Below are 27,560 nucleotides of genomic sequence, written 5' to 3'. Positions count from 1 at the left end.
TAAACCTGGCATGCAGGCGAGAACATCTTTGTTTAAATAAGCACAGCGCAGTGAGTGCACCTGACACCACATAAACGCCTCGGGCTATCAAGAGCTGCACGCGCAGGATGTTTTTGCGTGTGTTGTCACAATTTTATTTGAATGTGTGAAAGTAATCGTGATTTGAGAATGGGGCAGTCTACAGCGAACCCCTTACAATACCTCCGGGGGTGTGCCCCACACTTTGAAAACCACTGCTTTATGCATTTTATTATGGAAATTATACATATGGACAGCCCTGGAAACGTGTAACCTGTGACAATACCTTAAACCACAAAGGAAGATTATTATGAATGCAACTCGAAATTGAAATTTAAACTTCTAACTTTAAAGTTGCACTGGTCATCTTGGAGTGTGGATGCAGCATCATGCAAAAGCAAAAGTTTCCAGTTACAGATGCCATTGTAGAATGCTCAATTCGTAGTTAGTCATGAGTAATTTATTCCATAAGTGAAAGTCATTTGATCTCAACATGTTGGCCCCCATGATGCAGCCCAACTCCATGTAAAATAACAGTGTTTATTAGGCTACTGATATGACTGGATCCTTCATCTCATGTAAGTGTACATCATTATTCATTTCTTAATGTGTAAGTTTCCAGACTCAGCCATTGAACCCGCAGGGTTCTCCATGCACCGAGCGGACAGACCTCTCAGGTAAAAGCAGAGGAGGTGGTGTATGTTTTATGATCAACAAATCCTGGTGTGATCAGAGGAATGTACATTCTATCAAGTCTTTCTGCTCTCCTGATCTGGAATTTCTTATGCTTCTGTGTCGACCATTCTGGCTACCGAGGGAATTCACAGCGGTCATTATCACAGCTGTGTACATTCCCCCACAAGCCGACACAGACCGGGCACTCAAGGAACTGTATGGGATTATAAGTGAGCAGGAAACCGCGCACCCTGAGGCCGCGTTCATTGTGACCGGGGACTTTAATAAAGCCAGTTTAAAATCAGTCGCACCACAATATCACCAGCACATTAGTTTCAACACACGAGGGGACCGGGTTTTGGACCATTGCTACTCTCCGTTCCGGGATGGCTACAAATCCCTCCCCCACCCACCATTTGGCAAATCGGACCACTCTTCCATTCTGCTTCTGCCCGCTTACAGGCAGAAATTGAAACAGGAAGCACCCACCCTCAGAACGATCCAGTGCTGGTCGGACCAATCAGATTCTACGCTACAAGACTGTTTTGATCACACGGACTGGGAGATGTTCCGGTCCGCCTCTGATGACAACATCGAGCTTTACACTGATAGCGTAATGTGTTTCATCAGAACGTGCGTAGAGGACGTCGTTCCGACCAGAACTGTACGAATCTATCCGAATCAGAAGCCATGGATAAATAGCGATGTTCGCGCGGCACTTGATGTGCGGACCTCCGCTTTTAATTCCGGGAACGTGGAGGAGCATAAACAAGCCAGTTATGCCCTCCGAAAAACTATCAGAACCGCAAAACGCCAGTACAGGAGTAAGATTGAAGGACAGTTTAACACCACCAACTCTAGAAGCAAGTGGCAGGGAATTAACATCATCACGGACTTTAAAGGGAATAAAAACTCCGCCATGAACACGCTGCTTCTCTACCGGATGAGCTAAATACTTTTTATGCTCGTTTCGAGGGAAATAACACCGCCCTCGCGGAGAGAGCTCTCACGGCTGAAGCTACAGAGGTTAGTTCACTCTCCGTCTCTGTAGCGGATGTAACCCGATCCTTCCGACGCATGAATATCCGTAAAGCCGCTGGCCCAGACGGCATTCCGGGCCGCGTCATCAGAGCGTGCGCGAACCAGCTGGCTGGTGTTTTTACGGACATTTTCAACCTTTCCCTCTCTTTGTCTGTAGTGCCCACATGCTTTAAAACATCCACCATTGTGCCTGTTCCAAAACAATCAAAAATAACTTGTTTAAATGACTGGGGTCCTGTTGCTCTGACCCCCATCATCAGCAAATGTTTTGAGAGACTAATCAGAGATTACATCTGCTCTGTATTGCCACTCTCTCGACCCGCTGCAGTTTGCTTACCGCAACAACCGCTCCACTGATGATGCCATTGCATCTACAATACACACTGCTCTCTCCCACCTGGAAAAAAGGAACACTTATGTGAGAATGCTGTTTGTAGACTACAGCTCAGCATTCAACACCATAGTGCCCTCCAAGCTAGATGAGAAACTCCGGGCTCTGGGCTTAAACAGCTCGCTGTGCAGCTGGATCCTGGACTTCCTGTCAAGCAGACGCCAGGTGGTTAGAATAGGCAGCAACATCTCCTCATCACTGACCCTCAACACTGGAGCCCTGCAGGGCTGTGTTCTCAGCCCACTACTGTATTCCTTGTACACACATGTCTGTGTGACAACACATAGCTCCAATGCCATCATTAAGTTTGCTGATGATATGACGGTGGTAGGTCTGATCACTGACAATGATGAAACAGCCTACAGAGAGGAGGTACACACTCTGACACACTGGTGTCAGCAGCACAACCTCTCCCTCAACATCAGTAAGACAAAGGATCTTGTGGTGGACTTCAGAAGAAAAGACAGAGAACACAGTCCCATCACCATCAATGGAGCACCAGTGGAGAGAGTCAGCAGCTTCAAGTTCCTGAGTGTCCACATCACTGAGGAACTCACATGGTCCATCCACACTGAAGTCATTGTGAAGAAGGCTCATCAGCGCCTCTTCTTCCTGAGACGGCTGAGGAAGTTTGGAATGAACCGCCACATCCTCACACGGTTCTACACCTGCACTTTGGAGAGCATCCTGACTGGCTGCATCTCCGCCTGGTACAGCAATAGCACAGCCCACAACCGCAAAGCACTGCAAAGGGTGGTGCGAATTGCCAGATACATCATCGGAGGTGAGCTTCCCTCTCTCCAGGAAATATATACAAGGTGGTGTGTGAAAAAAGCTCGGAGGATCATCAGAGACTCCAGCCACCCGAGCTATGGGCTGTTCTCACTGCTACCATCAGGTAGGCGGTATCGCAGCATCAGGACCAGCACCAGCCGACTCCATGATAGCTTCTTCCCCCAAGCAATCAGACTTTTGAACTCTTGATCTCCCACGATCAAAATACATCAGCACTGCATTTTATTACCCTTACTCTTATATCTCACACCGGACTGTCATAAATTATATTATTATTATATTATATTCTCTCTTAACAACTGACTATCAACCGACAGCCTGAATGTCAATCCAATGCAATACTGTACATTCTATATATATATACTTTTTAATATATTTTTATTTTTTATTTTTATTGAATAATGTGTATCTATATAGTGCGTATTGTATACTGTACAGTGTATGTTATTATTTGTATATTGTTGAGTGTAATTATGTGTATATCAGATGTTTAAATTGTGTTGTGTTAATTTGATGTTATTGTAAATTGGTATATGTCTCATCACTGTCACGACTGCTGTGTTGATCGGAACTGCACCCAAGAATTTCACACACCATTGCACTTGTGTATATGGCTGTGTGACAATAAAGTGATTTGATTTGATTTTGATTTGATTTGAAACCCTTTTTTAATGAAGGGAAAAATACTGATTGCACCTTTAATTGAAACTTTTTAAATTTAAACATATGCTTAACCAAGATCAGTTCCATACTGCTTTACAATCTAAAATAGACAAAATAAAGACAGAAAGACAAAATAAACACACACGATTGGCCAAAGAGGTCTGACAAAGCATCCCATGTGTTTGTGGAACAACACTAATTTCACCCCCGTACTACCAGACCATGTTTATGACTAAAACAGTGATTAGTCCATGTAGAAACTGCAGCTAATTTCACTGAACAGAGCAACACAGAAGTCTAAACTAAACATTCTCATTGTGATGGTGGTAGTAGTGTTGCTTCTATCTTTTCTATCAATTCAACCAGATTCCTGTTTAACATGCTCGATAAACTAGATATTTCTCAATATATGAAATTAGTATCATTTTTAATCCTCCAATGCTATAGTTTGCTGTGTAAACCTTTGTGAAACACCATCTATTTCTGCTCCCTACAGCTCCAAGCCATCACTGCTGGAGTATCTTAGCTACAATATCAATTTTTTGAGCGTCCTGGTGGGACCCTGCAGTAACTATAAAGACTACGTGGTGTTCATAGAGGGCCAGGATGCTCATCACAGGCTGAGGAGAGTGAAAGCCAGCAGCCCGCAGCAGAACGGGTGGGACAGAGTGCCCGAGCCATCGCCTGTGGTGAGACACAAAGACAGATTCATTCAACCATTCCCATAGAAATAAAGCCTTTCACAGAGGACTTGGCAAGAGACCCATCACAGTAGTTCACAAACACTCTGAGTGTAAACAATTCATTAAAGGAAGAGTTCACCCAAAAATGACAATTCTGTCATTACGTACTCACTCTTATGTCATTCCAAACCCATCTGCATTTTTGTCCGGGGAACACAGAATGAGAATGTTTGAAGAATCTTCATGCAGCTGTTTTCCAAACATCAATAGTGACTACATCTGTCAAGCTCCAAAAAGGACTAAAAAACACCATAAATCACCTTAGAAGTAGTCCATACGACTCATGAGCTGTATTTCAAGCATTTCTGAAGCCATATTGGGTTACTAGTTGTTGTAATCAAATACCCAAAATGCTTTGAACTTTTGAGGTTTCTGTGGTTATGTGGATTTGTGGGCAATATGTTGTGATTAAACTACAATGTTTAATTTGTCATGCATATCTCCTAATGTGCTTCTGGCTGAGTGTTCATTTCCTCCGTTGAGATGAATTATTGCTGTCTTTCACAGAGGCCAGTGATTAATAAGCTAATTGTGTGCGTTGGCTGTCTGCTCTGGTTCTTCATCATCACCAAAGCATTCCCCATAACCTACAATGTGGACCCACAATTCATCAGTGAGGCCTCTTTCTTTAGCAGATTGGCCTACGCCTTCATTTCCATCCAGGCAGCCAGACCCAAGTTCTACTTTGCATGGACCCTTGGTAAGTAGATGGTAAGTGGATCGTAACAGAGATTGAAACTGAGATTCATATTAAGCGTTGAAATAAATGTACACATTTTTCAATGTACAGCGGATGCCGTTCATAACGCAGCAGGGTTTGGAATCAGTGGTGTGGATAAGAGGGGGAAAGTTTCCTGGGATCTCGTCTCCAACGTTCACATCTGGCAGATTGAGGTGCGTTCTCTACTTTACAAACTGTAAACCTAAGGTTGATCGGTCGATCTGTATAAAAATGTATTTTAAATTATTAAAATTGATATCTTCTATCTGTCCACAGACAGCAACAAGTTTCAAATCATTCATAGACAATTGGAATATACAGACTGGTTTGTGGCTGAAAAGGTGTGTTTTATTTTATTTTATGTTTAGCATTTATTCGTATATAAGCCAACTGATCTGTTGCTATTAATATAAGTGCTTAGATTCTGTGTCCCTTTATGTTTTCAAAACCCAAAATCAGTTTTAAAGGGGATAGTTCAACCAAAAATGATGCCATCCAATGCCATCCAAGATGTGTATAGCTTTCTTTCTTCAGCAGAACACAAATGAAGATTTTCAGAAGAATATCTCAGCTCTGTAGGTCCATACAATGCAAGTAAATGGTGGCCAGAACTTAGAAGCTCCAAAAAGCACATAAAGGCATCATAAAAGTCATGAAAGTATGACTCCAGTGGTTTAATCAATGTCTTCTGAAGTGCTAAGGTAGGTATGGGTGAGAAACCATATTTAAGTCCTTTTTTACTACAAATGTCAAATTTCACTTTCACTTTGTTCTTCTTTTGTTTTTGGTGATTCACATTCTTTGTGCATATCGTCACTTACTGTTTGGAGAGGAGAATTTATAGTAAAAAAAATTACAAATATTGATCTGTCTCTCACCCACACCCACACATCGCTTCTGAAGACATGGATTAAACCACTGGAGTCTTATGGATTACTTTTATGCTACCTTTATGTGCTTTTTGGAGCTTCAAGTTTCTGGCCACCATTCAATGCACGTATATTGGCTAATTTGCAATGGTTTTTAATATGGCTAATCTAATCAGAATTAAGAGTTACTGAGAACTTTTACAGTATTTGTTTTACTGTTTTGAGTCTTTTGTTTTTAAAGAAATAGTTCACCCAAAAATTACAATTTTCTCATCATTTACTCACCCTTATGCGTCTCAGACTTGTATGACTTTCTTTCTTCTGCAGAACACAAAGATTTTGTCACAAAGAGATATGATGTGTCTATACAGTATTAGCGCTGTCAATTGATTAACATTATTTCCACTCATTTCATGATGTGCCGATTAATTAATTGAATTAATCACAATTAATATTTACTGAGAAAGGCCCCCAAATAAAGATAATTTAGGATATAATCGTTAAAATAATTATAAATGTAAAATACTAAATAAATAAAATATTATAATTCAGATCATTCAAATACGTTACAATATATACATATATTGTGGCAACAGACAAGTAAAGCATTTAGACAATACAAAAAGTGGCTTTAAAATTCAAAATATTGTTTGTTTTATTTTCATATCATTATGCATAACTATTATTGGCCTACTTTTGTCTGCGCTATTCTTAATTGTTGGCCTAATACTCGTGCATCAGAAGGACACTTTTGGAGCTTATAACTTTGGTTATGTGGCTTCTCACTAGTTTTTAGCCATTCATAAGCGCTGTGTTTTTAGGACGCTGTGTCAAGTTAAATTTTGTTTGAAACTCTGAAAACATGTCTTGAGATACCTGCATTCTGTTGTGCTCGGTCCAGTTGTCTTTGAGCACAATATCACATCTGTGGAATGCTGCAGTGCCTGCTTGTTGGTTTGATGAGGCGCTTTCCTGTACAGCTGGAGTTGCACTGACTGCCACATATTTGTAAAAACATCAAGGTCATACAAAAAGCTTAAGTTTCTGCAATAGTAGGAGAATTCTTATCACGGAATTTGCAAACGGGTTGGGGGCATGATTAATTGCATACATTTTTTTACGCTGTATTTTTCATATAATTAATCACACTAAATTAACATTTTAAATCGACAGCCTTAGTATAGATCTATACAAGTGCCATACAATGGAAGTCAGTGTGGTCAGCTATTACACTTCCTCATGCTTGATGCATGCGCAGTGCGCTGTACACACGCTCAGCGCATGTGCACAGCTCCGGATGCACTCTGCACATGCATCAAGCATGAGGAAGTGTAATCGGGCTTCAAATCATGATTGCACCAAAGAGACTGCAGATGTCAAAATTTATAGTCAAAAATTTTCTCACCCAAAACCGATCGTAGACATGGATTAAACCACTCGAGTTATATCGATTGCTTTTATTGCTGCCTTTATGTCTTTTTGGAGCTTAGAAGCTTGGGACCCTATGGACTTGCATTGTATGAATATGAACAGATAATATGTCTCTATAAAAATATCTTAGTTTGTGTTCCCCAGAAAATAAAAGAAAGTAATACGAGTTTGAGTTGGTGATCATTTTTAGGTGAACTATTCCATAAACTCAAATGTTACAAAGTGTAAAGCTTTACATTTTATATCTATGAACAATCATATCTTTGATTTGTGTCCATCAATATCCAAATAAAAAAAAAGCATCTGCAAAGCATGATTATCCAAAAATTACCACATGGTTATTAAAATATGAACCTTTTTTTCGATGACTTTCCTGGAAAAAATAACTAATGCGAATGAAATATTTGCTGTTACTTAATATAAAATTACTCATACCACCCACTCCTTATTGTAACGTTGGCTGGCTACAGGTAGATGAAGAGACGATGACAATGAAGTGTGATGATCCTAAGTGCAGTTTATTTACAAAAGTGATATCTAAGAACCCTAACTTTAAATGTGAACAAAACATAAACATGAACTTGTCTTAACTAAACTTGACATGACTTGACTATGACACAAAATGTAAACATGACTTGACTATAGAACCAACATTACACCAACAATACTCGACAATGGACAATGGCAAACATGAGGGTTAAAAACTAGGACTTGGGAGAACACATGACAATGATAACCAATGAACACTTAGGACTCTATACAAGATAACAAGACTGCTAACAACCTAATGAAACAATGAACCAGTGGGGACAATACATGGTAAACACATGACAAGCTCACATGACAAGGAAACAGGAAAAAACATGGCATGGAACTAATTTAAAGACATGAACAAAAACATATACTATCCTGACATATCCCCCCCTCAAAACAAAAACACAAATTTCAAGAGGGAGTTGGGGGGGTGGGGGTTATGGCATGGCGACTTGACATGGTTACACCAAATGGTTACATGGCAGGACATGGAAACATGGTAAAACAAGGTGTGGGGCATGGTCAGGTGAAAACATGGCGTGGAGCATGAGACCAGGGTGGAGCCTGTGGGGGGGTGGAGCTGTGAGAGGCTCGAGGGGCGAAACCATGGAGAACTGGATACCCGAAGAGTAGCGGAATACTCGAAGGCCCAGGGTGGAGCCAGAGGCAGGGAGTACCAAGGCGTCGCCGGAGGTTCGGAGGAGCAAGGCAGAGCTGGGGGATCGGAAGACTGAGGCAGAGCCGGTGGGGCTGAGGACCAAGGTGGAGCCGTAGGGATGGAGGTCCCCGGTGGAGCTGAAGGATCGGAGAGCCGAGGCGTAGCCAGAGGATCGGAGAGCCAAGGCGTAGCCAGAGGATCGGAGAGCCAAGGCGGAGCCAGGTGACTGACAGACCAAGGAGAGCCAGCAGGCTGAAGGACCGCGGTGGAGCTGAGGGAACGTAGAGCCAAGGTGATGTCAAGGGATCGACAGGCCAAGGCAGAGTCCAGGGCTCGGAGGGTCTAGGCGAGTCAGAGGTTCTAAAGTTCTCCATGTCTGGGATATCTCATAGGGCGATGATCGAGCAGGTGGCTTGGGGGGAACCAGCTGATCAGGAGAACTCAGGGTGAGCACAAGGGCGGGAAACAATTCCAACTCAAATAGCCCAGTGAGAGATGGCTCTGGAACAGACGAGGTTTGCAACGCTGGCTCTGGGATGGACGAGGCTTGCAACGCTGGTTCGTTGGCCATGGCAGACGTGGGCGTTGGCTCGTTGACCGTGACGGGCTTGGGCGTTGGCTCGTTGACCAGAGGTGAGCCTGAAACATTGCATGGGGCAGACTGAAGTTTGGCTGTGACATGGCATGGAGCGGGCTCAGGCGTGGCTGTGACATGGCATGGAGCGGTCTCGGGCGTGGCTGTGACATGGCATGGAGTGGGCTCAGGCGCGGCTGTGACATGGCATGGAGCAGGCTCGGGCGCGGCTGTGACATGGCATGGAGCGGGCTCGGGCGCGGCTGTGACATGGCATGGAGCGGGCTCAGGCACAGCTGTGACATGACATGGAGCACCCTGATGGTCTGGGGCAGAAGGTGGCACAAGCTCAGCAACCATGACGTGGGACTCTGGCTTGGCGGCCATGACGTGGGACTCTGGCTTGGTGTCCACCTCCCCCACAGTGAACGATGAACCACATATTAGTAGGGCAAGGTCGATATACTGAGCCAGGCTGTGGATACTCTGACCGCCTGGCATCAGGGAAGAGATTGGCTCATTCAGTCCAAAGCGAAAACAGTCCTTGAGGGCAATCTCATTAAAATCAACCCTGCAGGCCAAAGCACAAAAGTTCTCAACATATTCCTAAATGGAAATTTTTCTTGGCGTAGGCGAAAAAGTTGAACTGCTGGGTTCAACTTGGTCTGTCGAGTATTCTGTAATGTTGGCTGGCTAATGTGTGATGATCCCAAGTGCAGTTTATTTACAAAAATGATATCCAAGAACCCTAACTTTAAATGTGAACAAAACATAAACATGAACTAAACTTGACTTGACATGACATGACTTGGCTTGACTATGACACAAAACATAAACATGACTTGACTATACAACCAACATTACACCAGCAATACTCGACAATGGACAATGGCAAACATGAGGGTTAAATAATAGGACTTGGGAGAACACATGACAATGATAACCAATGAACACTTAGGACTCTAAACAAGATAACAAGACTACTAACAACCTAATGAAACAATGAACCAATGGGGATAAGACACAAGAACATGGGAAACACATGCCAAGATCACATGGAACTAATTTAAATTAAAAGACATGAACAAAAACACATACAATCCTGACACTTATAGACATTTATTTTACTGTTATCTGATGTACAGTACATTGGTTTGCATGTATCTAATCAATATTAGACTATTTCTTACAACCTTGCCTCTGCTATGCTTCAGTGTATGTTATGATCGAGCGCCTTATTACCGCACGCCCCTCACGTTTGTGCTGTCAGCCATCTGGCACGGACTGTACCCAGGATACTACTTTACCTTCATCACAGCTATACCCATCACCTTTGCAGCTCGCTCTGTGAGTCTCTTTTAACCATACACACACACACACACACACATATTCTCTCTCCTCCTCCCTTTCCTGGAGATGTTTCAGGTTTGTGTTTAACCACTGCTACACTGTTACAAAATCTGGAATCACTAAGATATTAAAAAAAAAAAAAAAAAAATTTTTTTCAAAATTGTCAAAAACATCACTAAATTGGCTCTTTAAAATGCCTAAAAAGTGGAAAACCCAGATGCACAACAATATATGCTGGCCTTTTTTATCTTAATAAGTTGACTGCTAAAAAGTCTAAAAGGTCTGCCCAACTGGCATTGCTGCGTGTGGATGATTCTTGTAAGATGTGACTTTGAGGAACGTAGCATTTATTAGAAATAGAAATGATAATTTGTAACAATATACATTTGAATCATTTTAAAGCAACCTTGTTGAGCAAAAGTATCAGTTTAATTCAAAAACAAAACAATTTCTGTGATTCCAGACAATTGAAAAGTAGTATATGCCATTCACATCTGCAGCTTGTGCTGTTGAGCTGGTTGCCCTGCATTCTCTGTCAATCACGACACACAAATACCGTAACACACATGCTGAAAACACTCCAGTACACAAATGATCACTTTCTATCTCTCAGTGCGTCTTTCCCTTTCTTCTCACAACACATGTGCAGGTGTAGGTCACATATTTTTTTATGAATCACTGTCACATGACTAGTTTATCTCTCATCATTCTCAGCCACACCTGCCAACCACTCACTCACTCCCTCACTCTTTATTGTCGTTTGTTTTGTTGTCATGTGTCCAGGTGCGCAGAAATTTCCGGCACTATTTCTTGTCTTCCCGCCAGCTCAAGTTCTGCTATGATGTGGTGACATGGGCTGCCACCCAGCTGACTATCTGCTACACTGTAATGCCTTTCCTCCTGCTGGCAGTGGAGCCCACCATGCAGTATTACAGGTACACATGTCTGCTAGTCTTGCATAGTCATAATTTTCACTATCGGCATAAAGAGAGGTCTAAGTAGCAGTTTATTCTGGCCAAGAACCACCAGTTTAGACAGGAAAGGAAGAGAACACAGTTTGTTGTTAGTCGGAGTCAACACAAACAATTAGTAAAGAAAAAATGTAATAAATTAGACAGATTTTGGGGTGAGAATTTTCATTTATCCAAAAGTATTAAGCACTGATTATTTCATGGATACCTCTGAAAACAAAGGGTAAAATAAATTATGCTTAAAGATATCCCTTTTACTTGACACTAATTTAATCAAACTCAACTCAACCAAACGACCTGGCAAATTTTTTCAAATCTAGCATTCCTTAAAATTATTCCTTAAAATCATTAGTTGTATCATTTTACATTAAAAACTTTGCTTGGTTTTACCAGAGACTGTTAAAAAACCTGTCCACTTTGATAAAAAATGCATAGAAGACACCCAATCAAATTGGAAAGCCTATGTTTAGGATGCTTGAGATTTTTTTGCATGTTGACATTATTTTCATGATATGCAAGCACAAAGAATCTCAGTACTGTAATGTTAATTACTGAAAAAGCAATGTTATAGCCTATTAAAATATTTATTTATAGTGTACATCGTGGAAGTATTTGTACTGTCTTGCTTAATGTCTGTTTATATTAAAACTTTGTATTATATATTACTGTTATACAGTATAAAATTGATATATTAAAGTAATGAAAATCACCACTGAGATAATGGGAATTAAAAAAAGAAACTAAAAAGTAAAACACTCAAATGCATTACAGTAATGAGAATTTGGGAGGGGGGATGCTTAATTGTTATGAAAATCACAATGTAAAGCATTTCAGTGGTCCTAAAATGGGCTGCAAAATATTATTTATTTAATTATAATTATTACGTTATTATATATATATATTAAGTTTTGTTTTTGTTATTTTTTGGATTGACCCAGACTTTTTTTTGTGAGATTCACCCTAGAATATTTGTCTTTGAATGTTTTCATGCTGTTAAAAAACAGAGTTTTCAAGATGTAGTTTGTGCTGGTTATTTGATCTCTTAGCTTCTTCTCTGTCCTTCAGGTCGATGTACTTTCATGTGCACATCATCAGCATTCTGGCTATGATCCTCCTACCCAGCAAACCCAGGGGCTCCAATCCTGAAAGCCATGCCCGACACTCCAACAATAATGTGAAGGAGGACTGAACTCTCCTGTGTGTGTGTGTGTGTGTGTGTGTGTGTGTGGACAGAGAAAGCAGAAGCGTGGACGGACAAAGACCACTCTGTTTGAAGCAGTTACAAAGAGCTCAGCTGGGCCTTCACTCTCTGGCAGCCGGCACTGAGCTGTACACATACAAACACAGCATCACTTGCCAGGGATGCACTCCATTCAAATACATAAAGACACACTTGCTGAAATGCAGGAACTACACGAAAAAAAGAAATTCTTACTCAGTATTTTTGTCTTGTTTTCCTGAAAAAAAAAAAAAATATATATATATATTTTTTTAACATCCTTAAAACAAGATACATTTATTTGAAAAGCAAAATGACATAAGTTATTAAGTCCCGTTTTCAGAGAAATGTTACAAAATTGAGTGAGCTTCATGCTTAAAAGAAGAAAAAACTACCAGCCTATGGGGTAAGAAAATCAAAAGGAACAGTTTATTCTTCTTACCCCATTGGCAAATGTTTTTTTTTTTTTTTTTTTTTTTTTTTTTTTACATCTCACTAAAAAAATAGATAATTCTCTGAAAGCAAGACTTATGTTAATTTGCCTTTAAAGTAAATGTATCTTGTTTTAAGGATAATTAGAAGCTTTACTGGAAAACAATATTGAGTAAGAAAATTATTTTTTGGCAATGAAGAGCAATGGTTCTCCAGCACAGATCAGGCTCAGCCTGAGGCAAGCTGTACTGCTCGCTGCACACGGCATGGTACGTGTACAAAGAAAGGAGGCGAATATGTGACACCTTTAGTAAGTAAATTAATGCTGCCCTTGTTTAAGCGTCTTTTAAACAGTTTAACTGAGTGCTAGAGGGGAGAAAGTATCCTTAATTTTAATTTAATGTTAACTAATTTGTATTTGTTTTTAGGATGTAGCTGTGTGATTACTTTATACTGACAGTGACACCATAAGAGAATGTGTTGATATATTCAGTTGTTTTTTTATAATAAAAAAAGTGTGAATTGAAGTTTCAGATTTAGATTTGTATTTGCATTTTGCTTGTGCATTTTGATGATGTGAAATGACAATGCTGTACTGAACGGTTCTGATTAATGAATGCAGATGCTACAGCAAAGATCAACTGGATGATTAATCAAACATGTAGAGGGCAGTTATTAGTGTTATGTAATTTTTTGGATGGTGATCCCTATATAAACATATGACATGTTTTTGAATGAATTAATGGGGATTAAACACATTTGCTGCTACTAACTAGATGTTTACTTATTCTGGGGATCAGAATATCATAGAGCAGGGGTCGGCAACCTTTTTGACATGGAGTGCCATTTTTTTATTTTCGTGGTCAATGGCTGTGCCATTTTTAACACGTTGATATGTGGTTGTTAGAGAGTTGTGTGTTGTTAGATACAGGCCCAATTGAAAAGAGCCCATCCTCAAGTTTCTATGATTTGGTCCATAGATATGGCTCTAGTCTAGGGTTGCCAATTGCCCTGTATTAGCCAGGACATCCCGTATTTGTCCGCAATTAAATCCTATCTTGGCATATTGTCCCACATTTAAGCAAGTATTTAAGGGTTGCCAACTGTCCCATATTAGCCAGGATGACACATATTTTGGCTGCAATGAATACCTATCTTAGCATATTGTCCCACATTTAAGCAAGTATTTAAGGGCTGCCAACTATCCTGTACTAGCCAGGATGCCCCCTATTTTGGTCACAATGAAGTCCTTTCTTGGCATATTGTCCCATATTTAAGCAGGTATTTAAGGGTTGCCAAATGCTCCATATTAGCCAAGATGCCCCTTATTTTGGACACAATTAATTCCTATCTTGGAATATTGTCCCATATTTAAGCGGGTATTTAAGGGTTGCCAACTGTCTCGTATTAGCCAGGACGTCCCGTATTTTGGCCCCAATTAAGAACTTATCTTGGCATATTGTCCCATATTTAAGGAGGTATTTAAGGGTTGCCAACTGTCCCGTATTTGCCACAATGCACTGTATTTTGGCCCCAATTAAGAACTTATCTTGGCATATTGTCCCATATTTAAACAGGTATTTAAGGGTTGCCAACTGTCACGTATTTACCAGGACGTCATGTATTTTGGCCAAAAATAAGACCTATCTTGGCATATTGTCCCAAATTTAAGCATGTATTTAAGGGTTGCCAACTGTCCCATATTAGTAGGACACCCTGTATTTTGTCTGCAATTAAATCCTATCTTAGCATATTGTCCCACATTTAAGCAAGTATTTAAGGGTTGCCAACTGTCCCATATTAGCCAGGACGACATGTATTTTGGCTGCAATGGAGACTGTAAAAGATGACGCAAGAAGCAGTTTTCCTTCTTCAGGTGAGGCTTTATTTCCCCTCTTCCTCGACACCACTTTACAGTTTACCTTTATATGCTGTCTAAACCCTAACACACACTGTTTCTACAAATGAACTCTCACTATTAGGGAATCGTTGCTTTGGCTCGGCTCTGTCATATCCAGTCTCTCTCTCGACTGAGCGTTGTGTCGCTCTCTTTATGCCGCTCTCCCTGTGCTCACTGAAATTAGAGACAGGTGTTAAGACATAATTTAGCTCAGGCGTAAGCGCCCTTACCGCTTTCTCTCTCCGGAGAGATGCTTGACCACGCCCCCGCTGCCACAGAGACCTATCTTGGCATATTGCCCCACATTTAAGCAGGTATTTAAGGGTTGCCAACTGTCCCGTATTAGCCAGGACACCCCGTATTTTGTCCGCAATTAAATCCTATCTTGGCATATTGCCCCACATTTAAGCAGGTATTTAAGGGTTGCCAACTGTCCCGTATTAGCCAGGACACCCTGTATTTTGTCCGCAATTAAATCCTATCTTGGCATATTGTCCCATATTTAAGCAGGTATTTAAGGGCTGCCAGCTGCCCCATATTAGCCAAGATGCCCCTTATTTTGGCCACAATTAAGTCCTATCTTGGAATATTGTCCCATGTTTAAGCAGGTATTTAAGGGTTGCCAACTGCCCCATATTAGCCAAGATGCCCCTTATTTTGGCCGCAATTAATTTCTAACATGGAATATTTTCCCATATTTAAGTGGGTATTTAAGGGTTGCCAACTGTCTCGTATTAGCCAGGACATCCAGTATTTTGGCCCCAATTAAGACCTATCTTGGCATATTGTCCCCTATTTAAGCAGGTATTTAAGGGTTGCCAACTGTCCCATATTAGCCAGGATGCCTTTTATTTTGGCCACAGTGAAGACCTATCTTGGCATATTGTCCCATATTTAAGCAGGTATTTAAGTGTTGCCAGCTGTCCCGTATTAGACAGGACATCATGTATTGTGGCCATAATGAAGACCTATCTTGGCATATTGTCCCATATTTAAGCAGGTATTTAAGGGATGCTGTAAACATTAGGCTATGCCACAAAAACCCTGAATGTCAGTAAAAGGGTGTTGTAAAACCTGCATGAGAGGATGTTTTATTTATTATATACTCCCTGGACAGAAACTCACACTGCAGGTTTAGCAAGAATTTGTTTGGGGTCAATGAGAACATGGGTGTGACTCCACCCACAAACACAGTCAAACTCTCACCTCTGGAATAATAAAGATGCTAATGCAGGTACCCAAACTGAACTGAGGTATATGACAATGCATTCTCTTAGCAACCAAGTGGCTTATGTTTCTGTTTGTGCATTAATACATGATACCACATACAGTAACTGCATGTTAAGCTGTCACAAAAGTTTCACACCATGTCAACAGCAGAAAAACCAGTTTTGGACCGTTTCGTCTCTCCCAAATGCTGATTCAAGATTGGTTTTCACTCACCCCACTTCCACTTCATTCCCTAGGGAAGACAAAGCTGGTCTGTGTAAACATTTGCATTGCACTGTCTCATTTCAAAGGAATGTATTATTTCAAAGAATCTAACAATGAAAGCTATGTCAAAAATGGGTTTGGTTCACAATCTGCTGTCTAAATAACCATCTGTTAGAACACATTTCCTTCAAGAAGTGGTTGCTTCCATCTTTTTCTTGACTTTGATCATTCATATTTAGCTGCCTGCTGGCATAATACAAAATGTTGTTATACCTGTCATTTTGATGGGAAGAGAACTTAAATGGATAGTTGATGAAAATGAAAATTCTGTCATAATCATTCTTCCTTCCATGGAACACACAAGATTTTAGGCAGAATGATTTTTTTTGTTGTTGTTGTTGTTTGTTTTTTTTCATCTGCCTTTAACTCATTTTTTTAATTTATTTAACAGGTTGCACTTGAACAGTGTGTACCTTAAATAGTATTACTTTGCTTGTTCATTAGTTATTTTATTTTGAAAATGTGTGTCCTTAAAGGGATAGTTCACCCAAAAATGAAAATTCTCTCATCATTTACTCACCCTCATGCCAGTCCAGATGTATATGACTTTCTTTCTTCTGCAGAACACAAATCCTGACTTTTAGAAGAATATCTCAGCTCTGTAGATCCATGCAATGAAAGTGACTGGGTACCAAAATTTTCACACTCCAAAAAGCACATAAAGGCATCATAAAATTAATTCATACGACTCCAGTGTTTTCATCCATATCTTCAGAAGTGAAAATGATAGGTGTGGCAGTGGTGTAGTAGTGTCTGAATAGGTGGGCATACTGTGAAAGGCACCACCGACGGCAGTAAAAGGCACAAAAAAAGACATTTGATAAAATTACAGGACACAGTTTTCCAGCATCTGCAAAGAGCATCAAAAACTAGCATGGGTGCAATAACATGATGTATTTTCACAAAGTTTAATTGCATAAATTGTCAACTGCCCCGTATTAGCCAGGAAGACCCATATTTTAGCCTCAATGAAGATCTATCTTGGCTTATTGTCTCACATTTAAGTGGGTATTTAATTGCTGCCAACTGTCCTGTATTAGCCAGGACATCCCATATTTTGGCCCCAATTAAAACCCATCTTGGCACATTGTCCCATATTTAAGTAGGTATTTAAGGGTTGCCAATTGTCACATATTAGCCAGGACGTCCTGTATTTTTCCCCAATTAAGACCTATCTGGCCATATTTTGCCATATTTAAGTGGGTATTTAATCGTTGCAACTGTCTCGTATTAGCCAGGATGCCCTGAATTGTGGCCATAATGAAGACCTATCTTGGCATATTGTCCCTATATTTAAGTAGGTATTTAAGGGATGCTGTAACCAATAGGCTATTCCACAAAAACCCAGAACGTCAGTAAAAGGGTGTTGTAAAAACCTGCATGGGAGGAGGTTTTATTTATTACATACTTCCTGGACAGAAACTCACCATGCAAGTTTAGCAAGACTTTGTGTGGGGTTAATGAGAACGTGGTTATAATTCCACCCACACAGTCAAACTCTCATCTCTGGAATAATAAAGATGCTAATATTTTAACGGGTAATGCTCCAAAAAAGCACATAAAGTCATCATAAAATTAGTCCATATGACTCCAGTGTTTTAATCCATATCTTCATTTTCTGATAACCATAACCCACTTATGTACAAATGTTAAGTTTCTCAGAGATAAAGAACAGCATTTAGGCACCAGAGGGAGCTCGCTCTCTCTCTCTCTCTCTAAAATCTATTTGTTATATATTAGGATCTGGGAATATTTAATTCCTTTGTCAAAATGTAGCCCAACTACCAAAAGATTTACTATCAAATTCAGATCAGTTAAAGGACAGCTAAATAATAATAATAATAATAACCCAGTACTTTATAATTTAACATGTATTAACTATTTTCAGAAACCTAACAAATAATTTTTTTAAGTTTTGGGCTAATTTCCTTTTTCTGTTGAAAAAAATTTTCTGTAATATGTTTAGTATTTTTGTATGCAAACTACTAATGTAGCATTAGCAGGGTTGTAAGAAGCCCAAACCAAGATTTTCTTCAGAAAATTTAAAACTTTTGTTTCATTGTTCTGTGTTTTGATTTGCTAAATTTCAGTTCCCTATCTGTCACTCACTCGACGTTGTGTCGATGTAGTGACACTAGGGGTCACTCTTGGGAGCCCGAGACACCTCTGGTCTTTGATAAAAGGCCAGTGAAAATTGGCGAGTGGTATTTGCATGCCACTCCCCCGGACATACGGGTATAAAAGGAGCTGGTATGCAACCAGTCATTCAGATTTTCTCTTCGGAGCCGAACGGTCATGCTCACTGAGCTGAATTCCCACGACTATTCATTCACCTCTGTTGGATCTGACGGCGCATTTCAGCGGCTTCTCCCCCCTCTGCACTGGTGCACTGCAGAGAATGCCCCTGGGTGCTTCGGCAGAAATAAAAGAGTGTATTTCTCTAAAAGAGTATATTTCTCTAAAAGAGCGGCACACACGGAACGTCTTTTAAAGACGCCTCTTTCTAAAGATGCTTTTCCGATTGTGTGATATTCCTGATTGCGGTCGTTATCTCTCGCCTTCTGACAGTCACAATCACTGTCTTTCGTGTCTGGGCACTGCTCACGTGGAGACAGCGTTCGTGGATGGTCATGTTCTCATTGCGAGGACATGTCCATGGCAACGCTGCAGTCGCGGCTCGCCTTCGTAAGAAAGCAAGCCACCCCAGAGGCTCCCCTCCTCGGTCCTCTTACCCACGGGTATGAGGCCAGCGGGGCTAGCACTGGGGGCGATTTGGGGACCCCAATGGGACCGCCTCTGCTGGGTATCCCCCCGTGGACCTCCCATTCCCCAGCACGCTCGTCTGCCCCGATCGGGCTTCCGGATGAGTCTGCCGGCTCGCCTCACAGCAAGTTTGACCTCTTATTCGGAGCCCGCGGAAGTGATGAGCTCTCGAGCGCAGCATTGGAGAGCGGGCTCATCCAGTCGGAAGCCTCAGCTGGGCTCCTTCCTTTGGTGACGATTGCCCAGTCACAGGCTGACGCAGAGATGACGACATGCTTTCCCAGGCAGCCGCGAGCGTCGGCTAGAGTGGAACCCTCTGCTCTTCCCTGAACCCTCACAGCTCAGTGACTGGTTCCTGGGCTTGCGGCGCTGCTCAAAGCCACACCCCGCCCCCGTTCCTTTCTTCCCGGAAGTGCATGAAGAGCTGACAAGCTCGCGGGAGGCACTTTTTACTGCCCAGTCCCGATCTTTTCAGCTTCCCTGCCCTCACTACCCTCGATGGTGGGGCGGCCAAGGGCTATTCGGCAATCCCCCGGTGGATAAAGGCGCTCGCGGTGCACCTATGCCTGCAGACCGCCGCCACCTGGCACGGGTGACCAAAGCCCCCGTCCAAGGCCTGTAGGTTTACGTTGTCTCTGACGGCCAAGGCCTATGGTGCCGCTGGACAAGCCGCCTCCGCCCTGCATGCCATGGCTCTCCTGCAAGCCCGCCAAGGCGCTAAAAAAACTGCACGAGGGTAGTTCCACCCCGGGATTGATGCAGGAACCATGCTCGGCGACCGACCTCGCTCTCCGAGCGATGGAGGTCACGGCGCGGTCTCTCGGGCAGACGATGTCCACATTAGTGGTCCAGGAGTGCATCTTTGGCTCAACCTGGTCGAGATGGGTGAGGCCGACAGGACAAGATTCCTTGCTGCCCCATCTCCCAGGCTGGCCTATTCGGCGATACCATCAAGGACTTTGCCCAGCAGTTCTCGACGGTGGAGCAGTAGATGGATGCTAGCCAGCATATCCTGCCCCGGAGCGGCTCGAGATCCCGCACCCCTTCTACTCATCGCCAAGGGCGTCCCACTGCGGTGACTGCACCGGCTCCGCCGCAGCCCGACCCTTCGGCCCGGCCCCGGCGTGGAGCCCACCGCAGGAAGCAGACGCCACCCATCTCGCGGCCGCCCAGAAACCGTGAAAGGCTTCAAAGCGCCCTTGAGACGGGCGACCCAGGGACAACGAAACCCACTGCTCTGGAGCTGGTAAGCAGATCTCTCCATCTTTTTGTTACCTTTGGCATTTAATTGCACTGCATGCCCAAGTGGCTGCAGTACTCAAGAGCTCAGCAAGAGCGGTTTCCTTGTTCCATGGGTCACGTATCCAGTGTGCACAGCCGTCATCACGACCACCATCCACCACTCTATTTGGCAGGTTTGGCGCTCCAGCGGCAGTCTCCCGCCCCTGAGCGCCCAGCTGTGGCACAAATCCACAGCTGTGTCTCCAAGGGTCACGAGGACAGGCCTCTTCCTCCCCGTCCCAGGCTGTTCCGGGGGTGGTCACAAGGAGCCAGGTAAGTGCTGCGATGTCCTTAGACTCAGCACGGCCACGACGTGGAGTGGCACCTCAAGCTCCGCCCCGCCGCGAGGCCCCACCTGCCGGTATGTCCGATGATGTTGTCCCTTTGGTCCCCCTTGCACGGAACTTGGACACGTGGCTTGCGCTTTCCAATCCCTGTCTCCTTGCGTCTTTACGAAGGTCGCAGAGGCTGCCCTTGCCCCATTAAGGGAGGTGGGTATTCGCATTCTCAACTATCCCGACGACTGGGTAATCCTAGCTCATTCTCGAGACATGTTGTGCGTACACAGGGACCTGGTGCTCTCACACCTCAGCCGACTAGGGTTTCGGATCAACTGGAAAAAGAGCAAGCTCCTCCCGGTTCAGAGCATCTCTTTTCTCGGTTTGGAGTTGGACGAACGAGCACGCCCAGTTGGTGCTGGCCTGTTTGAAGGTGTTCAAACAGAAAACAGCGGTTCCACTGAAACTTTTTCAGAGGCTCCTGGGGCATATGGCATCCTCGGCAGTGGCCACCCCGCTCGGGTTGATGCATTTGAGGCCACTTCAGCACTGGCTCCAGACTTGAGTCCCGAGATGGGCATGGCGCCACGGGACACATCACGTGGTCATCAAGGTGGTCTGTCACCGTCTTTTCAGCCCTTGGACCGACCTCTCATTTCCTTCGTCTCCAGGCGCATCGTGGTCATGACAGACACCTCCAAAATGGGCTTGGGCTCTGTTTGCAATGGGCATGCAACCGCCGGCCTCTGGACGGGTCCGCGACTGCATTGGCACATCAACTGCCTTGAGCTGTTGGCAATTCTGCTCGCCCTGCGGAGGTTTCGGCCGTTGTTCCAGGGCAAGCATGTGTTAGTTCAGACAGACAACACGACGACAGTAGAATATGTCAACCACCAAGGTGGTCTGCGCTCTCGTTGTATGTCACAACTCTGGAGTCAGCAGCACTTCAAGTCGCTGCAAGCCACTCACATCCCAGGCAACCTCAACACTACAGCGGACGCACCGTCACGACAGGTTACCCTCAGGGGAGAGTGGAGACTGCACCCTCAGGTGGTCCAGCTGACTTGGAGTCGATTCGACAGGCACAGGTGCACCTGTTTGCCTCCCAAGAATCCTCCCCACTGCCCGCTCTGGTACGCCCTGACCAAGGCCCCCCTCGGCATAAACGCGCTGGCACACAGCTGGCCCCCTGGCATGCGCAAATATGCGTTTTCCCCCAGTGAGCCCACAGACCTGTGCAAGGTCAGGGAGGACGAGGAGCAGGTCATCCTGGTAGCACCCTACTGGCCCACCCAGGCATGGTTCTCGGACCTCACGCTCCTCGCGACAGCCCCCCCCTGGCGAATTCCCCTGAGGAAGGATCTTCTTTCTCAGGGACGGGGCACCATCTGGCACCCGTGACCAGACCTTTGGAATCTCCATGTCTGGCCCCTGGACGGGATGTGGAAGACCTAAGCGGACACCTGCGGTGGTAGACATGATCACTCAGGCTAGGGCCCCCTCTACGAGGCACCTGTATGCCTTTAAGTGGCATCTGTTCACTAAGTGGTGTTCTTCCCGTCAGGAAGACCCCCAGAGATGCGCAGTAGGATCAGTGCTTTCCTTCCTGCAGGAGAGGTTGGAAGGGAGGCTGTCCCCTACCACCTTGAATGTGTACTTTGCCGCCATAGCAGCACACCATGACGCAGTAGACGGTAAGTCCTTAGGGAAGTACGACCTGATCATCAGGTTCCTAAGAGGCGCCAGGAGGCTGAATCCCTCCAGACCGCGCCTTGTTCCCTCATCGGACCTCTCTGTAGTTCTTCAGGGTCTACAGAGAGCCCCCTTTGAGCCTTTGCAGTCAGCCAAGCTTAAGGCACTCTTCTTGAAGACTGCCCTCCTGACTGCGCTCACTTCCATCAAGAGGGTAGATGACCTGCAAGCGTTCTCTGTCAGCGAAACGTGCCTGGAGTTCGGTCCGGGTTACTCTCACGTGATCCTGAGACCCCGACTGGGCTATGTGCCCAAGGTTCCTACCACCCCTTTAGGGACCAGGTGGTGAACCTGCAAGTGCTGCCCCAGGAGGAGGCAGACCCAGCCCTGTCGTTGCTGTGTCCAGTGCGTGCTTTACGCATCTATTTGGATCGCACGCAGAGCTTTAGAATCTCTGAGCAGCTCTTTGTCTGCTTTGGTGCACAGCGGAAAGGAAGTGCTGTCTCCAAGCAGAGGATCGCCCACTGGCTCACTGACGCCATAACTATGGCATATGTCGCCCAGGACATGCTGCCCCCGGTAGGGCTACAAGCCCATTCTACCAGGGGTGTAGCGGCTCCCTGGGCCCTAGCCAGGGGTGCATCTCTAACAGACATTTGCAGAGCAGCGGGCTGGGCAACACCCAACACCTGTGTAAGGTTCTACAACCTCTGGGTGGAACCGGTTTCATCCCAGGTAGTGGCAAGCGACACAAGTGGATAAACCCGGGATAGCCGGCCGGGTGTATCGCTTGCACATAGCGCCTTCCACCTCCTTTTTAGCTGAAGATATGCACCATTAATTCCCAGTAGTGTTCACAAGTTTGTTCCCTGGTTGACTTCTTCCGAGCCCTGTGGCAGTCGAGTTTTCAGAAAGATTCGCTGCCGGCCCAGTACACACGCTAACTAAGAGCCCTGTTCTAGGGTAGGAGCTCCACATGTGGTGGTTCCCTGTAAGGCTAACCCCATGCGATTATATATTTTCCGCTAATTCGTTTCCCTGTTGGCAAACTGCGTCTTCCTTGGGCAGAGCCCCTCTGCCCCAGTCTCCATGTTTGTAGTAACTCCATCCCCATTGGGCAGGATCTACCTTGAAGACTCTCCACATGGTTGGAAAGACCATGTGATGTATTTTTCCACTTAAATATCCCCCCCCCCTCTCTTTGGGCGAGGTGTGGTCTCCGCTGTGTCTTCCCCTTGGGAGGGACACCCCCCGACTAGACCTGGCGGCCCAGTCGGATAATCCCCCTTCTTTTTTAGAGAGTGGAAAAAAAGAAAGGGAAAAGAGGCCACGACTGGGTTAAGCCTGTCTCTGTCTTTTGGGTAGTCGACTTGTCCCCAAAAAGGGCCGTTCGACACTCATAACTATGTTGGGGGAGGCTACATGTCGATCTGGTGTGCTGGCTATGAGGCACACAGTAGTCTGCCCACCACACACCGCCAGTTCACGTAACACAGTTCAGCCAGTTGTGGCATTTCGTATAGGGACCCCAAGTGTCACTACATCGACACAACGTCGAGTGAGTGACAGAAAGGGAACGTCATGGTTACTTGTGTAACCTCCGTTCCCTGAAGGATTGAACGAGACGTTGTGTCCCTCCTGCCACAATGCTGAACTACCCGCTGAAATGGCCGGACCTTATATCGGCTCCTCAGCATAAAACCTGAATGAGTGGTTGCATACCAGCTCCTTTTATACCCGTATGTCCGGGGGAGTAGCATGCAAATACCACTCGCCAATCTTCATTGGCCTTTTATCAAAGACCAGAGGTGTCTTGGGCTCCCAAAAGTGACCCCTAGTGTCACTACATCAACACAACGTCTCGTTCCCTCCATCAGGGAACGGAGGTTACACAAGTAACCATGACGATTTTCATATCTTTTGAACATCTATGATGAAAATCATAAGCTGCTGGTGGAAAAGGCCAATAAGCTAGTGGATCTGGAGAAAGGTGAGAAAGAACTGCTTTTGAAGATCAGTCTTAAATTTACTTTATACCACACAAGCCTGTTTTAACAGTGATACCAACCACCTGTGACAAGAACAGTGAAGCATGTCAAGATATGAACTAAAACTATGTTAAAACATTGCAAATGCAAATTACATACAAAAGGTTGCTGTGTATTATTACAATCCTTAATAACAATGATGAGAGTGAGACTACATTGGTGTAAATAAGAAATGGCAACATGATCACACCATGAAATTGGCATGTTCTGAATCTTTTCCAACCACATTTGGAGAAGGGTAAAGCTGCAGACAGAGCTACAAAAAGGGTGTCGCCTTTTGGAGTTGGCGCAACCCCCTTTTGGAGTGACCCCACACCTTTCTAGAGAAACCACGCCCTATTTTGGATATTCCGCCCCCATTTGGAGATCACCGGCTTGCAGCTAAACCTACTTGCATGTTTGGGCCCAATTTGATGAATTCTGGACAAGCGCCATCATGCAGCGAAAGTTCCTCCCCAAAATTCGTACACGCCTTGCCTTTGACGTCACATCCCAGATTATACATTTGCAAAGAAGTGAAATAAAGTTTTGGTTTCTGTTATGGTTAGGTTTAGGGTTTGGGTTAGGAGTATATAAATGTAATTACTACTCAAATGTTGCCAAAAATCGGACGTGCTACTTTGGCCACTTGGAGAGGCAGTTCTCTGCTGTTTTTTAAATCCATTGTTTTGAATGTGACTTCTCCTCAGCTCACAAGGCATTATGGCATAGTAAAGTGTCCAGTCGGTCCGCATTTCAAAATCCCGCTGGAAATAATAGGTCATTCAGGTATTTCATACAGATTCGGACATACTTCTCCACAGCATACAGTTTTTGGCATACTATAGATGAGGGAAGTATGGATATTCAGACGCAGCGACTGATTTTAGCAGACAAAACATTCAACCTCCTGTCACCGATTTTTTTGTATTTTTTTGCAAAATTGAGCTAGAAACGATTCCAATTGAACTCATATCTCTGGAAAATGCTGCATTTCAAAGTCAATTTAAATTTTGCCAAATGAAAAAGCACTCCAACATCCAAAGTCAACAGTATATTAAAGAAGTCCAAGAGAAAGGAAGGTGATCAGTCCAACAACTAATGTATAATGTTACTGCATTCATGGGTGATTCAGGGTAAAGCAGGCTCCTCAGCATATCTGATATAGCATATATTTAAAACTGTCAGCCAAAACAAACCCACGGTATATATAAAAGGGGGCACACATCAAACTGTAGGAGGACTTCAGTGTCAAGACACAGATGCTCTGGGTTGTCTCCACCAAAACATTGTCCCGCATAACAGGACCCTCAGCATTAACCTGTGGTCCCAAGTCAAAGCACTCTGTTGTTGAACTCAGTTCACTTCTGAGGGTAGTTGTATGAGTTGGAAAGACATCATGCTTGATAAACAGTCAAAGCTTACATGGTAAATTGGACAGGGCCTGTGTGTTTGACTGGGGAGTCTGAAGCTCTGAAGCTGGAGACTAGAGTGCAGAGATCACATCTCACTGACTGTAGAAGCTCCATTACCATCCTGATAAGAGCTAGGGGATTTCAGAGACAGATCAATGTAGATCCATCATACATCTCTTAATGGTACAGTCTAAGCTTTTTGACTCAGAACTACAGGATCAACACAATTTGTTCAGAATTCTTCCGATTCTAAAGCCCTTGTCTGAAGCTAACCATGTGCTTCACCTGACTGTAATATGGTTGCCAAAGAAATAAGGTTGCCTGTATCTGACCCCATGACTGTGCAACCATTTAAAGGCAAGCTGCCACTTACAAAAACAAAAATGTTATTAACATAATTATCAAATGACTAGATCCACTCTTTAAAGACAAAATGGACCATTTAATCAATTTGAGGAGCGCAGTTTTCTTTCCTGTGTTGACGTATTTGCTGTTTAAAAACAGGAAACCGGGGCAGAACATTTCAAAGGGCTTGTCTCTTTTTTTAAAAAGTCAATAGCCTTTCATTTTTGTCACAGTTGGAAACCTTCATTTTTACTTTCTGTTGCTAGTCGAAAGTAGGGGGAGGAACACATTTTTAATCTACAGAACATAGGTTTGGATAAAAATCAGATAAGCCTCTTAGTGCTCAATTTTGATTTCATCGGGTCTTCAAAAATACCTGACTGGCAAACCATTTGAAGGTAGTCTGTTTCAAAAAAAAAAAAAAGGAAAAAAATTCTCTTGAAATAAAAACTCAAAAAGTTGGGCACACAGAGGCTAAACACCCCCCAGGGTAAAAGGCACTTTTGATTTTATTTCCTCCGAAAACACTAAATAGCAATAACTACAACCACAGCACTTTCCTAAACACCTGTTTGTCACTATACATTGCAATATTGTATTGACATATGCAGTCATCACATGCAGTCTAAAGGTATCTAACATACGAACACCGAATAATTTTTATAATGTTGTAAATTTATGTAAATTAAATAAATGTGGGTAAAAGGCCCCATGCCACTTTTGTTTTTTATTAATTTTAACAAAATTACCTTCCGTTATTTTTTTTTTCCAACACAAATTATGTTGCTCCATCAGCATTAAATAAAAATAAATGTATTTTTCGTCTTGATACACTTTCCCACCTGAAAAAAAAAAAAAGCACATTTTCTTCAAGGGGTGCCTTAGCCCCTCTTTTATTGTCTATTACCTTGGCAATGCTAGTTCTTTGGACACGTACCTTGGCAATACCATGTTATTTTAGATACTGTACCACTGTAGTACCATGGTATTCTTTGGAGTCCCATGTTAATACCATAATCACTCAGTACCATTGTATTAAAGTACTGAGATATTAAAACCACTGTGCCATGGTACCACCATAGTACATAGTAGATGACTACATTACTCCTAAAGACATCTATTTAAGGTTGCTTTACGCTAAGCAATCCTACATACAGCCTGTGAAGTACATTTTATATGCTATCTGCAGATCCTGAAAACACCAGCCCTGATTTAGCAAGAGCAATGAATCAAAATGAAGCAATGCAGAGCTAACACAGATTTAAGCAGAGATAATACTG

General features: G+C 43.5%; 1 protein-coding gene across 2 annotated transcripts in view; it reads left to right on the top strand.

Moving 5' to 3' along the window:
- The window catches only part of LOC127452501 (lysophospholipid acyltransferase 1-like), a 38,089-nt gene extending 24,949 nt beyond the window's left edge, over positions 1–13,140 (top strand). For both annotated transcript variants that reach the window (XM_051717982.1, XM_051717981.1), the window contains 7 exons: positions 4,080–4,272; positions 4,834–5,026; positions 5,117–5,220; positions 5,324–5,388; positions 10,328–10,460; positions 11,247–11,398; positions 12,500–13,140. In XM_051717982.1, the coding sequence (XP_051573942.1) occupies positions 4,080–4,272; positions 4,834–5,026; positions 5,117–5,220; positions 5,324–5,388; positions 10,328–10,460; positions 11,247–11,398; positions 12,500–12,623 (964 nt within the window). In that variant the 3' untranslated portion in view covers positions 12,624–13,140. The remainder of the gene's footprint in view (positions 1–4,079; positions 4,273–4,833; positions 5,027–5,116; positions 5,221–5,323; positions 5,389–10,327; positions 10,461–11,246; positions 11,399–12,499) is intronic.
- The last annotated feature ends 14,420 nt before the right edge of the window (positions 13,141–27,560 follow it).

This window comes from Myxocyprinus asiaticus, chromosome 15, assembly GCF_019703515.2.
Source record: "Myxocyprinus asiaticus isolate MX2 ecotype Aquarium Trade chromosome 15, UBuf_Myxa_2, whole genome shotgun sequence".
Lineage (NCBI taxonomy): Eukaryota > Metazoa > Chordata > Actinopteri > Cypriniformes > Catostomidae > Myxocyprinus > Myxocyprinus asiaticus.
Note: the sequence above shows the minus strand (reverse complement) of the source record. Positions and strands in the feature narration are given on the sequence as shown.